General features: G+C 29.4%; 1 protein-coding gene across 3 annotated transcripts in view; it reads left to right on the top strand.

Moving 5' to 3' along the window:
* LOC132929656 (uncharacterized) overlaps positions 1 to 18,571 on the top strand; it is a 163,117-nt gene that overhangs the window by 63,349 nt on the left and 81,197 nt on the right. For 2 of the 3 annotated variants that reach the window (XR_009662131.1, XM_060995162.1), the window contains exons 2-7: positions 10,219 to 10,289; positions 15,547 to 15,737; positions 15,834 to 15,957; positions 16,042 to 16,159; positions 17,338 to 17,499; positions 17,587 to 17,716. Coding sequence is in view for 2 of the 3 variants with exons in the window: in XM_060995162.1 (XP_060851145.1) it covers positions 10,219 to 10,289; positions 15,547 to 15,737; positions 15,834 to 15,957; positions 16,042 to 16,159; positions 17,338 to 17,499; positions 17,587 to 17,716 (796 nt within the window). In the remaining variant the exon portion in view is untranslated. Of the gene's footprint in view, positions 1 to 10,218; positions 10,290 to 15,339; positions 15,456 to 15,546; positions 15,738 to 15,833; positions 15,958 to 16,041; positions 16,160 to 17,337; positions 17,500 to 17,586; positions 17,717 to 18,571 lie in introns of those variants that run through there. The other variant, XM_060995163.1, reaches the window with a different exon arrangement.

Below are 18,571 nucleotides of genomic sequence, written 5' to 3'. Positions count from 1 at the left end.
CATTATCAATTTTCGACAAAATCGATTTTTTTATTTTGCTGTAACTCAAAAACTGTAAATACTTGAAATTTTCACCAAATGTTTATATTAGTGTTATCTATTTACGATTAAATTTTCAAAATATTTTGACTTGTTTTAAACTATTTATAGGCAATTGAAATTTTAGATTTTCTAATTTTTTTTTTCTTGAAATGCCTATAAAAAAAATTAGGCACTTCAAAACATCTTTAAAATTTAATACAAAGTTTATTATAAGTTGTAATTTGTATCTTCTGATGTGTATGATAATGCAAAATATGGTCAGCAAAGTGAGTAACGTGTTTGATATTAAGAGCAATTGTCATACATTTTGTTTACCCATTTCAGCTTCAGATAATGGTAAAAAAAAGCTAACCTATAGATATATCTTAACCTATTTATAACTTCTGAGTTTGAGTCCTGATGTCACCTCATTTAATATATAACCACAATTAGTACATCGCGCCGGCCTATAGGGCCATCTTATAACATTATGTAACTTACGTATTTATTACAGATTTAGGTCAATTATCATTTATAAATAATTTTTGTCCCATATAAAAAGATATATATAATCAAACAAACATTTCACAATATTTAAAATGATTACAATGTTTACGATATTTATTACCTACTACATTTTCGCTTACATTGCATTCATAAATTTACTATAACTAATTATTTACAACTTTCCTAATGAGTCTGTGGTGCAGTCGTCTCTTTGTATGCATTCCTTCTATTCGAAAAAGTTGGACATCGTTGTAATACTTATCACTAATATCGCTATAAGCCATTAATATAGCTCCGATTTATCGATCGGTATCTAAAATTAAAAAGCCGAACCGACGACGTCCAATATATATCTATAAAAGTATATATGTACAGAATTCTCTCTATGACTGCGTTATAATATATGGCCGATATTTGACAAACGGGTTATATTTGCGGTCATTGCGGTGACCGTTGATCGACGATCTGCTGCTGCACCGTACAATATAGGTTGGCACATTTCGGCCGTTTCGGGCGATCCATCACTTATGTAGTTATGTACCATATAGTAGGTGTGCATAAAACACAATATCCATGTGATGCTATTTCAGAAATAAAATCGTAACCGTTATACTAAAATTTTATTTTATTTTAATAAATAATACATTGGTTATTTTTCAATTTATTTTGTGCGTGTTAACTAATTATTGTTCAATATATTATATCTAAATTTTTTCCGAGATTATGATTATCACTTTAAAACTTGCACAATATATAATTACTCGTATTAATTCTTATTATTTTTTTATTATTTAAGATCATCATTAAATACTAATAATTAAACGTGAAATAAAGTGATTCTATAAAAAAAATAGCTTAGATAATTTATAAATATGGTATGGAGTGACGGATATATCAATCGATTTCGATAAAATACTGCTGTGTTACATAATAATGAGATCCTTTAACCACAATTCAAATTTAATTACCAAAAAATATAACACTCGCAAGTTTAACTTAAAATATTCCCTGGCGGTCGGATGCCATGCTATCACCAGGACCCTTAAATATCGAGTAATATATATATTAAAGTCGTATAATATCTAAAACTAAGTTTTCATAATTTATTTTTGACTAAGATTGTATACTGTGCGTTGGTCAAAAGTGGCTCTTCATAGGTCCCTAAAAATGTGATATCCGATGCTTAAGATGCAAAATAAATAATATATTGAGCACCCGGTATGGTGAGGCTTCCAGGTACCTCATCTATACAAACTAAATACAAGCTTTTGACGACTTTGAAATCGAAATTCATTATCGAATCACGTATTGTGGATGGTTATTGCGTTGACATCGACGCGTTGTTTGAAATCAGGACCGTCTGATTTGAGAATACTTGCAAAGCCTAACATAATTTTCAAATCATAATTGTTTATTCATTCTACAATTGATTAAAAATTAACTAATTCTGGAAGAATTGTCCAACTTCCCTTAGGAACAGAACAAATAGTGTAGTTTTTGTATTACATCGAAATAACCAAAGAAGGTAGTATGGAAAATACTATTTATATGTTAGAAGCAGATTAAGGCTAAAAGCACTAAATTTAACAAAAAAAGCGTTAGGGATTTTTGATAGTATTACTATACCGCTCGGCGCACGGCGCTCGAACCTCAATAATTATTTACTTATTAGATCAAATTACTACTTTATTTAAAAAAATGTTTTTATTATTTCTCCTCAATAAAACGTACAATTTTAAATGTTATTAAATAATATAATTTATTTCTTATTTATTTTTTCTATCGAGAAATCCCAAATCTAAGTGTAACTTTCTGACGCCCAAGATCTTTTCTTAAAGACAGGCCTGTTTGAAATTGCTAATATAACGGGTATTTATAATATTGTTACAAATAGAAACTCCGTCGTGCTGTACCACACCTTACTGTTCGCATCACGAACGGACACCGCTATTCTAAACTCTTTATTACGACAACCGCGCGACAACGTAAAAATGTTTTCAGTGACTGATCACTGACGATGGAAATCATCGGGGTTGACCACTCGTAGTAAATCATGTGTGCACAAAATCAACTGATACATAAGTCATACCACGGTCGAGGTGACTGTTGTTCGAATATGGTTTATATTATTTGCAAACCGGGGTATACCACTTGGTATTTTCCGTCGGTTTTCCCCTCGACGGATGACAGCAGCTGCAGTGTGTGTTGACAGCGTTCCCACCACATCTGACGCGCCTTAACCGATTTTCGCTCGGTCCGAAACTGGCCTATTAAAACCGTGTTACGCATTGTTTATACTTACGAACGGATAACCGCGAGAATTCCCGCATCGCCGGTTAGTCGGTTTGAGGAAAACGCGGTCGCTAGAGGTCTGTTTCTTTGCGCATCGTTCGATTCTCGATCAAACTGTTTTCGCGTCGTCGTTCGCGAGTGCATATATCGTTGTGTAATGTCAAGACGACAGAATTTATCATCGATGGAACGAGTCTATACAATTTTATACCCACGTGTATTTATGAACCTATCATCACTTACGGTGCACTGTCCGCGTCACCATCATTTTCCTTGTCAAATATTATAGTCAAGGTAGGTTAGACCAACATCGAAATCGCTCCTGTATATTTTATTCACTTCCGGTTCCTCGCACTATAACGTCTCTCTATACTTTATATTATACGACTATTTCTTACAATGTTTATTGTGTAGTTGTGCATAATTTATGTATTACATGTATCTATATGTATAGGTCAATACTTCCATGTAGATTTCATAAATCCAAATAAAATCACGATCGCAAAATCCACATAAATGAAGTATAAAAAATAAGATGTAAAATATCGTCTCTATAGTCTAATAGTTTAATAAGTAGGTATACGTATAACGTATATTGTATATACTTGAGGTATCAACTTAAAAATTCAAAAAATTAGAATTTGAACAAACATATATTTTACATTTTGAACACAAAAAAAAATGTATTGTTGAGCGTACTTGATTTAACCCTATACGTATACACGAATTATACTCGAGTACTGGTTATATTTATTTACAAGTAATTATTTTGTAAAAAGTAATAATTATTTAAAATATGTTTTTTTAACGTGTTGGTGCACCCATGGGTATAAAAAGTGAGACTTTGATATATATTCGAGTGTCGTCAGTCGGTATAGCTGCAGCACTGCAAATCTATTGAGATATAATAATATACCTATAGACATTAAGACATATATTAGTGGTACGAATATGTTTTTGTTTTTCGTATTGCAACGTGATATGTACACAGCGCAGACATTTTTCTTTCGTCTGCAGCACTCGTGCGGTTTTCGTGGCCTCGTTGGTATATTATAGTTAACGTTAGGTCCCCAACGGTCGCATATATACTATATATATTCGTTGCGAAAATCTCGATATTCCGGAGGAGATATTATAACGATTTCGATTGAAACTGCTCGTTCATGTCTAAAAATTAAACCACGCTCGGATATTGCGTATAAAGAACCTCATGCTTTCGCAACTATGACGCTTTTTTTAAAAGTATACTTCGTATTGTTTAAAACAAAACCAGCCGTTTATTATTATTTATTTTTGTTTTGTCAAAACATTGTAATATTGTGTCTTGCGTATATTTAAATTCATCAGTTCTCGTTTTAGTGGTTATTAATTATTATTTTGTTTTTCTCAATAATTATTACGAGTCGTAATAATATAATAAATGATAATTAATAATAATATTATAGTGTTGGAATGTACATATTTAATATGGCAGACACTTAGAATTTTTAAAATTATAAAAAACATGTCTAAATTGGTCTAGTATTACTATATAGCAGTAGTTTTTACTTGTGGGTAATATAATATACGTAAAATCTTTTACGTTCTAAATAAGTGAGAATAAGTGATCGATATATTTGTATTAGGAAATCGTTGAGTTGCACGCCGTGGTCATTCGATTGCCCTACTATTGTTGGTTTATAGAACTAATATATTAATTGCAAATAATGCTATCATTCATAATTATCATAATCGAAATAAAAAAGTAAGATATATAGATGCAGATATAGTGCATGCAAATCGCACTACTCTTTAGTCTATCGTATAATTATTGGTATTCACTGTTACAAATATTCTATTTTCGCTCGTTTCCCATTACTTTACGTGTATACTTATAATTTAGACGACCATCGGATATACCTATAATTAGGCTGCACTTTCCGCATTTTCCAAATAAAGTAGGTGCTACAATTTACATTTCACACAATTATAGTTTGATTTGAACTATATAATACTATAGTATTAATTTTCATCTTTGACGTGATGTTGTATTGTAACTGTATATTTTATTAAAACTAATGCATAATATTAATATAATTTATTACTGCTATGTATCCACATGACATTATGGGTATGATATTATAATTTTACTCGATATTATTTTATTTTCATAGTTGTAAAACACTTGTAGGTACGTCCGGACGCGATCCTATATAACTGTTATTCAATATTTACCGATAAACAAAACTATTTGTCAAATTTAACTTCTCACGAAAAACGTATATTAAATATAAAATTATAATACCTATTAAATTTCCATCACCTATTTACGTTACAAAAGTTTCACGATAATATTAATTGTTCAACTATTGCAGTGTGACACTCCTTATCTCATTGTTGCCTTTTTAAATATCCCGAGTAACTGTGACAATTCAATTCGATAACAGGTATCATAATAATAGTGTGTAGTCCTGTGGGTTGTAACAGTATATTATAGGTAGGTAGGTTAGTCAGTTATTTACAAAATAAATAACTTGTGATGTGTGCATCGTATACTTTTGAATTATAAAGATATAATAAAGTACTTCAGTATACGTTTTTATTGTTGTTGCCATTTTATAAATTAAAACTTGTGAATAATTAGATTGCCTATATACTTATTATAATATATTTATTTCAGTTTATTTGTCTACGCTCAATGAGGTTTTATAAATAAAATAGGTGATAACGCGTGAGACGCGCCGTTGAGAAGTAATTATAAAAATTCATATGACTACTAATGAGATAATTCACTGAATAATAATTAGATCGATATACAATATAATAACTGTGTATGTAGTTCGCGATTCGTTGACTTTTTATTACACCGATATTATTATTATTATTATTTTTTATTATTTAAAAATGTTATAAACTTCAACTGCTAATAAGGTTATTAGCCAACATTTTTCTTTTTAAATTACAATATATTCTCGTAAAATTAGAGTTTGTTGATAAGGTTACATTTAACAATGAGTGTTAATTTTTAGGGTTTGATCTTCGTCGAAGATTTCTTTGATATTGTACGGAAGGTTGAGAGACCTGCGAGTTATTACATAGATAGGGCATATATTATATATTACTAGTATATTGACATTTAACTTACAAATCGTACATGATGCTTATCGTAATAAGCGTTTTCGATTTTTACGTAATCATCGGCCTTCACATAAGATATAGATTTATTATTATTGTTATTTGTTATATTACTTCTATTGTATGTTTTGAATTATTTAGATATTTATTAAGAGACATTCGAAATCTAAATATTGTTTATCAAAACACATTCATAATTTAACTCCATTCTTCAATGGCGTTTCTCGTCATTCATATTATTATATTATAATATAATATAATATAATATAGATGTACGTCTAGGACCGAGTGCACGGAAATTATTCAATTTTCTCTAAGTACATCGTGGCTGCTACAAGCTAATATCCCTGTAATAAAAATCTAAGAAATCGATAAATATGTAGAAGGAAGATGAAAGGGGGACCGTCCGTATAAATATTTGTATTGAAGAATTTGAATCACTTCCTATCCCTCAGCATTAGAGGGGTTCGGGTGCTTTCTCGTATTACCGAAAATGGTGCGCCATGCACGTGTGGTTCGACTCTAAAGATTGTCGGAGCTTCGGTTATGTTACTGCTGCACTAGTATATAATATATATATATACACAACGATGAGTACAATTTATGAGTCCGTGGTGTGTGCATACTTTGGTGTTGGCTACCCGAATTTCTATTATATTTTCTGTCGACCGTGTCCATATAAATTATGTATGTGAAACGCAGCATCAAGAGTCTTGTCGGGTGACTGTGTATCGTCGCCGGAATACGTACAGTCGTTTGAAAATATAAAAATAATAGGAGGTTATTGTACTTCATCGTAATAACATCACAACGACGTATCTATTTGGGATAGTCTTATATTATAAATAAATATATAATATATGGCATTTCCAGTCCCTTAACCAGGCCCCTTACCCTGGTTACTAACCTTATTTGTATAGTTGAAAATTATTTTCGAATCTTCTGAGTACCCCAATAGGTACATACATATTTGTTATTACTCATTAGCATATATTTTGTAATTTTGTACATACACCATACATTTTAACACTTCTATTATACTTAATACGCGCGTGCTACGTATACATACTTAAATATGATACTGTATTACTATTACTATTATTTGTCTATACCATTGTTTTTTATCGTATCTATTTATTGACATTGATTTATAATGTATAAGTTTATAATATATTATTATAGAATCAATGGGATTTGGTACACATTAATATATTTTCATTCTCTTTACATTGTTTACCTTTAAACTGCAAATCGCACATTATTTATATATTTATGTAGGTATAGTATATTCGTATAATTATTTTATTAACTTTTTATTTCCAAAAAAAAATTCATTGTAAAACGGATATAATACTATTTATTGTTTCGCTCAGGATCTATGATATAATTTCTAAGTTGTAGATTATAATAAGTAATAAGTAACTACTAATTTAAGAATCTATATCTACCAAATAGAAAATTGGTTAAAACTGCAAATTATTTGAATATTTACAAATATACAATATTACTTTGCATAATGCCTATAATAAATTGATGAGCAAAAAATATCCGATTGTTAGCTTGTTATTTCATTGTTTTTATGTTGACAAATATTGTTCAGCTACATTTTTATTTGCGTAGACTCGTGTGCACGGTGTTTAATGATTATAATATAATATATTTTACTGTACAAGCATTAAATACGTTTATCTTAGTTAAGGAGTAGTAATTATTTACGTGTATATGAGATTGTATACATCAATCCCACGCCTTTCGTATACCTATTATTATCACGTGTTTCTAAACATGTTCTGCATACGTTGACAATGATAGTGGAGCTATTTACACAAGGAACTGTTATAATTTTATGTATTATTTTTGTATCTGTATCTGAATTCAGATTTAAAAGCAAAGCAATGTTTTAGTATTTTATAATATAATAACGAATTTTTGTTTTAAAAATATATATTAAAACTTGTTTTTGATTTGTACTAAAGAATTTAGGTGTTGCTAATGATAAAGTCTAAATGTTTATTAAATTGTGAATGCATTCCAGTGCAGGAGTAATTACGACTTTATTTTTAGATTTTATGACTTTTTTTCTCTACTTTAAAATTGACCTAAAACTGTCTATTGAAAAAACTAAATAGAAAAACTAAAATAAAATATTTTTATAAACTATAAAAAAACCTTTTTACTTAAAGTATAAAAAAAACTTGAAGAACAATAAATGTACATTTTTCATTGTTTACGAGTATGTATTACAAATACAATATGTTCATTAAATAAATTATTAAAACATAAAAATAAAAAAAAGGCTCGGGTGGTGATGATATAACGTTGACAATTTTTATCCCCCCCCGTGACTCCAAAAATTTACACTACTCTAGTAAAACGGAATAGTCGACATTTGAAAATATATTATACGTTTAAGTATACTATATAAGTACGATATATCTCAGTACCTGCCAATACGTATATTTGTATATTACGAGTACATAATATAATATTATTGTATAATGTATGAGATCGATAGTCGAACGATCTCGTTCGATTACATTACCAATCCCAAGTACATCATTATTCATTATACATAATCTTGTATATTTATTGGGTGTATTCGTGCATTATATATGTACGTGAGTATAAGAGAGTTCTGTTTTGTAATATCGATAAAGTTAAATCGTCGCGTAAGCTGTTGTTTTCCCCCACAAGATGTTTGCGGTGCAAACAACGAACGCCGCCATCATACCGATTACCGGGGCGGCCGTGTAAATGTGACTGTATTCTAGAGAACGATGGGTGATGGGCAAGGCTGATGGTATACACGACATATTATTATATAGATACTCTATCGCTTTTCAAGCTACGAGCGTATAAAGAGGTGTATAATATTATGTTGGCGTAGCAGTACTGCTCGATAAACAGACCGTTAAAAATTATTACTTATTAGAAATAATTATATCCCAGTATATGTATTATACGCCGTTCGCTATAATAGGAGGGCATATTTTCTAATCAAGGGCCTTTATATATATATAACTTACAGTGTATGTATTATACACACTGTAAACATGCGAGGGCTATAAATGACGTCATCGCGACAAGGGTGATATTGCGTGGAGAACGAATGAAAAACATAAATAAATTATATAGATCGAGCTGACAACCCGGAGAGCGACACAGGAAATCGTGGTAATATATTATAACCGTGTCCGTGTGAATTAATTAAAAACATTTTTTGCTTTCGATTTTTATCTATTGTAGGCGTATCAATATTGGTGTACATATATTATATTTTGTTAGAACCGTGTCTTATTGTTTTCGTCGTGTTTCGTTAAACATGTACACCAAAAATATCACGTAGGTGAAGTGTTTATAATATTCTACTATATGTAAACAATAATATAATTTTTCAGAAAATATCAAATATTTCGTTTTTAGATAGGTACTTGTGTTAATTGCCAAACCATTATTGTACACCTTTTATTGTTAGGTATCAATATTAAAATTATCTCATACAATAATGTTAGTACCTATAATTTTCACAACGTTATTATATTATTTATTCTTAAATAATATTTGTATGGACTTTTAACTTAATTTATAAAATATGACATTTTCAAACGGACTTTGTGTTGTTGTCACTTCGACATCATCGAATATTTTATATTTAAATATTTTTATCGTCTGCATTTCGTTAAACATGACTGTTACCTAAAATAATGTAAGTTGGTAGATATACTGTATAGCAATATATTTTCTACGAATAGTAAAAATAGTAACCACTGCGATTACTCTTTATGTATATAGTTATTCCTAGTATCGGATATCGTATACTGAAGAGTTATGATGGAGTTGCACCTTGACAATACGTTCTCTTATAATATATATATATATATACGACGTTCATATATATCGAAGAAAAACATATTTTGATGATAAATATTTTAGCTTGATTAAAAGTAAATTTTACCAGTCGAATCGCTGAAATCACTTTAAAAAATGAAAATGACACTCATATATATAGGTGCCGAGGATGCCAACTTGTCTATACATTCTTATTTTTATATTCGTTTTATAAGACAACTGGGGCGTGTCGTTTTGTCATTTCTGTGCGCTTATAGATTAAGATTTGCCATTCCCTCTGGTGGACGACTATCCGTATTTTTTTTCAAACCCTTTGTGTGGTGGGCATATGCGACGGTTGGCTTTTGTTTATAGTATTGTTTTAAGCATCATGATGTGTGGCGTGTGCTCGTGCGAATAATATTAATGTGCGTATATGTTTTACATGTGTTTCAGTACCGATGTCGAACAATCAAAACCAACAAGACGACACCTCGATCGTTGAAAACCAAAAACTGTCAACACAGGTATTATAAATATATGCATATATTCCTATGTTAAATTTATAAATATTGAAACGATTCCGTTGGAACACTGCGTGTATATAAATTATGCTTATACATTAAATATAATATATTATGCGTATATTATACACGCGCCAGATGATTTAAATATTTCCAACATGGAATTACGTTTAACATTACAGAGTGATTCAAACCTATTTTATTCTTTAATTATGTATGCATTTATGCAAATTCTTATTTTCGAAATATTTAAGTATTCACTTTTAATGACCTTAATATTACGATTATATATTATATTAATATACGAACATCAGTCTACAGTAGTGCACTTTTGCACTTGCTGGCTTTTTATTATATTATAATATAAGATTATATCCTGCTTTTATATATTGTCCTTAGAATAAATCACTATAAGCTTAATTTAATTTTACTATCAACATTTTACATTTTCCATCATTTTGTGAGATATCAAATATCAAAATGTTATAGACGAAAGGTTACAAAGTAGGTATACCCAGTAATACGAAATTATAATGAAAATACTGCAACTATATAGTACCTATACTCTATAGTAATTTAATATTACATATATTATGGTATGTAAGCAAAACGTCATTTCTGTGACCACAAAATATCATTTTCTCTGTGTCTCTTGCTATCGTGTACTTGCACAGTTGCACAAATTATTTCTGTATATATATGCTTATTTGTGTTTTGTATGTATAACCTGATGATGGGATTGTTTGCTTATATAATTATAGAGAAGCGATTTCATCCATCGTCACGATTCCGTTATAAATAATATTTTTTTTAAATAAAATAGAATTAAATAATCGAAGTACCTATAATAGACACATAATAATCATTATATATTATAAATGATTTTTTTAATATCATTTTACAAGAACATTTGTTAGTACTATTATAACGACGAGAGCGTGAAAAATTAAAAACTTGCAACTTACATTTTTCTATGTAGCAATTAACAGAGTATTTATAATATGTATATTGTATATTCGTGTAAATATTTTAAAATATTCAAAAATTATGTAGATTTTTATGAAACCGAATTAGTTGCCAAATGATTGTATATTATATGATTAAATAGATACGAGTATGCAAATGCACTTCAACGTGAACAGTATATCAGGTCTAGGTATCCACTTTGAGTATTATATTTAAAACGTATCGTATACCAGAGAAAACAGATTAATGAAAAAAAGTGAAGGCGAATGTACAGCATGTAAGCTGGTGTTTAGGCTTGTACGTTTAAAATCCATTTATCAGATACATATAATATAATAATATTATAATATTCGGTATACACAATATACAATGTGTTCTACTATAAAGGTGCCCACATTGTGGGTTATGCTTCAGGTGTTGAAAAGATGCCATAGATTACCATATATATATATATGGTAATATTGTAACTAATAATTTGAAGGGTTTAATGGTTGTAATGGATAACAATCATTAACTGTATAACTTTATATTATTAATTTCACCGTAGGTACTTACCGTATTATTTTTAATAGGATTGTCTAGAGTACATTGGAATGCACTGACGCGACAAGTGTTTAAAAGATAAAAACTTATTAGGTACATATAATATCTATATCCGCGTATTTAGGTATACAAGAGGTGTTTTTATATAAACACTCGAAATAAAATATTTGAATATCATCATCGAATAAAATATTATACTTGACTTCAGTCTTCAAAATGCCGTAAAATAATGTCGAATTCAAGTGCTTTATTTATATCCAAGTATTTGGGAGTACACATCACGAATAAATGAATATCATATAATAACATAAACATATTTAGTAATATACTAAACTGTAAAGTCGCAAAGTTCAGTATACCTATATTATTACTCACTCTCCTAATCAAAATTAATTCATTATACATAATAATAATACACAGATCTTCAAAAGTAAAAGTAAATTTATTTTTAATAATGATTAATACAATACATGTATAAAGTTGTATAGCATGGTGTTAATAACAAATATTTTTAACGCAATTTATTTGACAATAAACGATTGCACTTTGACAATTAATTAATTAATATTATATACCTTCGCACGCGTTGTTTAGCGGTTTCTCGTAATTTCACTTTTGATGTGATCTACTTACGAATATTTTATTGCTAACACGGATTGTTTAAACTATTTATTATAAGTAGGTACCTACAAAGCAATACTTTTATTTTTTCTTGACGTATCCCAAATTATTTTCACCACATCCGCGCAAATAGATTCACGAGTCTCGATATACATTATAATAGCTAGTTACTAGGTAAACGAGTAATGTGTGTAATAATAGTGCAGGTATTAATAATCCAGTATTATATTTTACATGTTGTAAATGGCAAACAATCTAGAAAGCGTAAGAACGCGATGCACTTTTGTCGACACAGCGTATTAATTATTATACTATCGTACTTAGGTAGGTACTGCAGTTTTGCAGCACAGCGTTGTTACGTACCGTGTAAGTCGAACTCGCCGCGTTGACGTCTGAAGGCCGTCATCAGCGTCAAAGTTTTGACCGGTCGCCTCAATTATGCCGATCATCTTCGTCTTCACGCTAAATTGGTAAAAGCAGTTTTATTACGCATAGACTCCGTAATCGCCGGCCCTATTGAAGCGATGGGAAAAACGGGACGACACCGTTTGTCGTGTCGAGACGGGTCCGGCTTCCCGATTGGTCGACACAAACTATATTATTGTATATATTGTAATACAAAACGATTCGCGTAGGTATAAGTTACCTAACCTACGAATGTAGTACACTTTTGTCCTTGTAAACACCGGACGCCTCCTGCTTGGACTCACCTTTTGAGCTGGAGGAAGTAATTACATAGTGTCATAGTGATTCAGCTTTCGTGCAGTGTTCACACAAATTAACAGCTAAATAGGTTAACTTATATCGGATGTTTGAAAAACACGAAAACAAAAACGTTTATTCATTCTTATTACTGGCGAGTTTAGGTAAACCGAAAAATATGTGTCCACTACGATTGTATATTATATTATATATTTATATACATAATATCTAATCTCAGTTATAATGATATATTTGACGTTTAAATATTGAGCATAAATGAAGCGAATTTAATAACGATTATTATAGAAATATAGACAATTATTCGATATTTAAATTTCGACTATATTGTCTAGAAATCTACGTTTAAATCAATCGCGATATAATTATCTGACTTTTAAAAATATATATAATGTATAAACATTCTGCCCATTCTTGATACACCGTAAGACGCAATTGGATTAAAAACAGGAAGTCTAAGTGTCTGAGCACCCTAAATTAAACACGTAGTAGCGGTTAACTATATATCAATAATCAATACTTTATACCTAATGTAAAAGACTTATATTATAATGCGGTTACTATATTTAACACAGTCTATTTTCCAATGTAATAGCGCCTTGAGATGGATGTGTAAAATTACTATATGGTTGACAGTATCACCTCCGATATGGGTTTGAAACGATAGCAAATTATTTACTGGAGTTCCTGCCATATAAGATTATAGTCGGCTCTTCCACTGACGCGGTCCGTTTTAAAACGCGTCCTAAATAGAATTTGTCTTGCGTGTCGCCGGGAACGAATTATTTTTATAGAAATACAAAAAGTGTATGTTACGTCTATGTAGAGAACGGCCGTTTGCTCCGCACATTGCGAAATAATGCGATGGGCACTTAAATGTTTTCTGTGGAAGTTTCAAGGTCTGTGTCACATTAAGAAAGAACAAATGGCGAGCAGTATAGATATATATCGTGCATTCGTTCTTATTCTTGTTAAATGAAATGGAAAAAAAAATTACAAGTCTCATCGTATTATTTCTGCTCGCGACGATTGTAAATTATGCACTCGAAATCATCATTTATCGGTTATTTGTTTTTTGAACTTTAAGACAAAATGGTTATTGTAAATATTTCGACCACGGCTGTTGTAATGGTCCGTATACAGCTGAGGTTATTCACCAAGCAAGCTTATCCTGCCATTTTTCCATTAGTACAGAAATTATTGAAATTTTTAATATATATACTTAATGAGCATATTTTCAAATTCTAGTATTTTTTTGTACTGTTTAAGCCTTAAGGAGTGTCCCGTGATGATATATAAACCAGGAGGTCTCCAATTTCGGCCCGCCAAGCTAATTTTTGAAATAATATATTAGTTTTCATTGTTTTTAATTTATTTATTTAATTAATAAAATTAATAAATTAATTTTTTCATTTGGTGTTATTCATAACCACTTATTATAGTCATACCTTAAACTAGCTAATAATAAAAAAACCCATCGATCACACTTTTCTGACTACAGTGTGCTTGCACAGTTGCGCGTTGGTCAGAAAAGACTTAACAGTCGATTCCGTAATAATATAAATACTATCGAACTCGTGATCAACGAGTTTTTCTAACTGCGAAAGTACACTGTAATATAGTAAGTATAATAATATTGAATCTTATTTAATTTTCTATTTCATTACCTCTTAATTCCTCAAAAAATGTTAGCTCGCGATGAAAAAACATATCTCAGATTTGGCCATATAAGCGTTACTGGGGTTAATTTTTTTTTGGGGGGGGGGGACCCCGTACAGCCTCCCCTAACAAAACTTACTAACAATCTCTTATCTATAATTTTACTTGAAAATATTTTATAATTATTAATATTCATTTTTTTTCTTCCATGTGACAAAATACAATTTTATGTGTATTGAATGTATTTAAATTTAGGTTACCGCGTGTTACAAACATTTTGTTACCTATACATATGAAATAAATACATGTACAACACGAGTACACGAAACTACACAGTTTAGTGTGAACTCAGCTTTAAGCAGTGTTCAGTTTTGTATATTCAATATTAAAAAAAAAAATGTAATGAAATGTTGGTAACTCGTTATCTAAATGTTGAAAAAAAAGTAATTATATACGATACCACGACTGCGGTACAAGGTCCGGATTTATACATTTGTCTTCATGACTTACGCGCATTTGTTAGACTTGTAGTACATATGTTCATATATCCATATATATTATATATTAAAGTATATAACGATTTACGTCGGTCGGCGAACGATATGAGTGACGATCGGATGATATATTTCTTCAATGTCGCCGAAAAGTCACTATTATATGGTGAAAACTAATAATGTTAATACGGTGCACGGCATTGGAATTTATTGTATATATATATATTGTAATTATATGTTGTTAATGATGTTTTCAGATCGGAGGAACGTCAATATTGTTGGAACTGCAATAGTCGAATAAGTCCTCGATGCGGTCGACGGCTGAGCAGGCACTTAGCCCGCTCTGTTTCGGTGCCTCCGACGAGGAACGTCCATAAATCAGTGCCATATATTATTAGATCTAAGTCAATGCCATACCGCGAAAAGAACACCGGAAAAATGCCTACGAGTAAGTCTTTTACGCGTAGTTCAAAAACGTTTGAAAGCGTATAATATTATTATAGTGTAACGTTTTTCATTTGTCTTGTTATTTATGTGTTTACAGACTTCGAAAATTCTTCGATCAAGACCTGTTTCTCATTATCGTCGCTGCATCCCTCTACGGCCAATGTAGAGGATGGACAGCAAGCGGCTCAGAGACCATATAACAGTTTAACCAAAAAAATCAAGTAATCATATTATTATACCTATATAATAATATATTATTTTCTACATAATGAATTTGAAAAAAATCTAAAACGTATATGTCTTAGGAAAAATGAAACCCCGAATCAGGATTGTTGGAGAGGTGATAGTAGTTACGAGTTCTTGTCAAGTTTAAGGACAAGTTATCAGTATCTGATGGACAACAATTTGATCGAAAGCTGCAGAGTAAGCAACATAACCATCATATTATATACATTTTAACAATTTTTTTAAGTCTGTAAATAAAAATAAATATATTAGATAGTTAAAAAGCTAATTATTAAGTACATGCGGCACTATTAATCTGATAAGTATATTATTTGTTGTATAGAATTATAAAGTTAAATTCTATTCAAGTTCATTTAAGTCAAAATCAATTGAATTACTTTTACAGATATTATTACTAAATTTTATAAAAAAAATATATTCGAAAAATATGCTATACTTACCATATTATGCGATGTTTCAGTAAAAACTTGACATCAATTCAAGCTATAATTTATTAGCTTAAACTAGTTTTACCAATAGGTGTTTGTCAAAACGTGTTTTTTTAATAAATATTACCTATAAAAGAATCCAAGATACTTAATTTTCCTAGTTTGTATTAAAATTTTAATTGAAAACTAGTGTTTTCAATGTATGTTTGTTTCGACTTGTTTGTTAATCCTATTTCTGTGATTGCCAAACTATATATTTTACTTAAAAAGTAAAATTATTAAATGTTCTTGTAGTTTTTAGTTTAAATTGTTATTTTTACTATTTTCTTAGCATTGCTAACTTAGCGATGACTTTGAAATTTGAATAGGTAGTGAGTTCTTTCTATTAGTATATGTAGCACTTAACCGAAAAATTTCATTTTATTGATGGAATTTAGTTTCTAAAATTCAAAAGTTAAAATAATTTAGATATATATTAATATATTAATTAGGTTTGAATACAGAATAACTTAAAAAACAGCAACCAAAACATGTTCAGAGATGGTCAGATAGGGCAGGAAGGATTTTTCAGATATTGAATAGTAATTGCGAATGGATTATACAATGAATTCAATAAATTTTAGTAGATAAAGAGGTTTAGTAGAAACCTGCAATAGCTCAAATGGCTTGTATAGCACTATAAAAAAAAGAAACATTCTAACTAATTTTAAATATTTATTACAAGTTTACTACTAGTTTTTTATATATTATACTTTAATATATTTAATTTGCATTACAATTTATTTTAAATTATAATATTTATTATAAAAATATTCAATAGGATCTAATAAAAAAATAATATTTATACATTTTTTTGTACCTTGTATATATATAAATAAACATTAACATGTTATCTACAGTTGATTAATTAATTAATTTTATTTACAGGAAGTTGGATACGACCTTAACAATGCCTCACCGATTCAGGATTGGAATGTTGAACAATTAAATATCTACATCAAAGAGTTAGAAAAAAGTTTTTGTTCAGGCTCTTCATCAAAACCCAATAGTTGCAATTTGACAGAAAATGTATTATCACCTAAAAGACTGGTATGATATAATACAATTATTTAAAATGAAGTTATATTAATGTCTATAACTAACAAATTAAATAATTTATGTATCTTTTATTTTTAGATTATAAACGAAGAAGTTCGTAGACTGAATATATTGCGTCATATAGCGCAACTATCCAAAAGACTGCCACATTGTCGAGAACCATCATTGAACCAAAGCTGCTCATCCATATATAATGCATATTACTTAGGTTATTATCTTACTACTTTGTTTTTAGTAACATTTCAGTTAGATTCAAGTCCTAATCACAAATATGACCCTATACAATTTAATCATTTTTTTAATAGTAACAACTTTTGAATTATAAAATCTTCTAATTTAAAAATATTTATATATGTTTTTAAAGTAAATAATATGTATAAATGGGATCCTATTTCCAATCTATATTATATACCATTAAGATTGATTGTTGGGTAATAATAAAGTTATTGGGAGTTTTTAAACTTTTAGATTTTTACAGTACAAATATATTATAGTACATTTTGAAACCAACTTTTTACATCAGTTAAATTAGTATGTTTTATACCCGGGTTAGATTACTACAACAATACTATGTAACATTTCTAAAACTAAGTTATTTTATTATTGGAAATATTTTTTTAACAGTCTGTTAAATTATGCATATAATACTATTTTTAAATTTTTAAATGCTTATAAATTATTAGTAAAATAATATTGGCATCTGTAAAATATAGGCCTACAAATTGATCCTCAAAGTATAATATGATGTTAATATTCTTGAAAAAAAAATTATTGATTTGGTTAAAGTGGGCCATGTGTTTTTTGGTATGCACCATAAAAAAAAAAATCAGGAAACTATGTTCTCAGTTCTCTTGTATCTTTTTTTTTAATGTATTTAGAATCCCATGATAAAAATACATTAATTTTGCTTAAAGTAAAATTTATGATTTACAATGAGTAAAGACTAAGGGGCAATGTTTTGTTTTTAATGTATAATTTTAAAAATATATTTGTCCAAAACATCAGTACTAATTTACGAATAATAGAAAGGTCAATTCTAATTTTTAAACATACATTTTCGATA

Source organism: Rhopalosiphum padi, chromosome 4, assembly GCF_020882245.1.
Source record: "Rhopalosiphum padi isolate XX-2018 chromosome 4, ASM2088224v1, whole genome shotgun sequence".
Taxonomy (NCBI): Eukaryota; Metazoa; Arthropoda; class Insecta; order Hemiptera; family Aphididae; genus Rhopalosiphum; species Rhopalosiphum padi.
The sequence above is the reverse complement of the archived record's forward strand: the minus strand, read 5'-3'. Positions and strand labels throughout refer to the sequence as shown.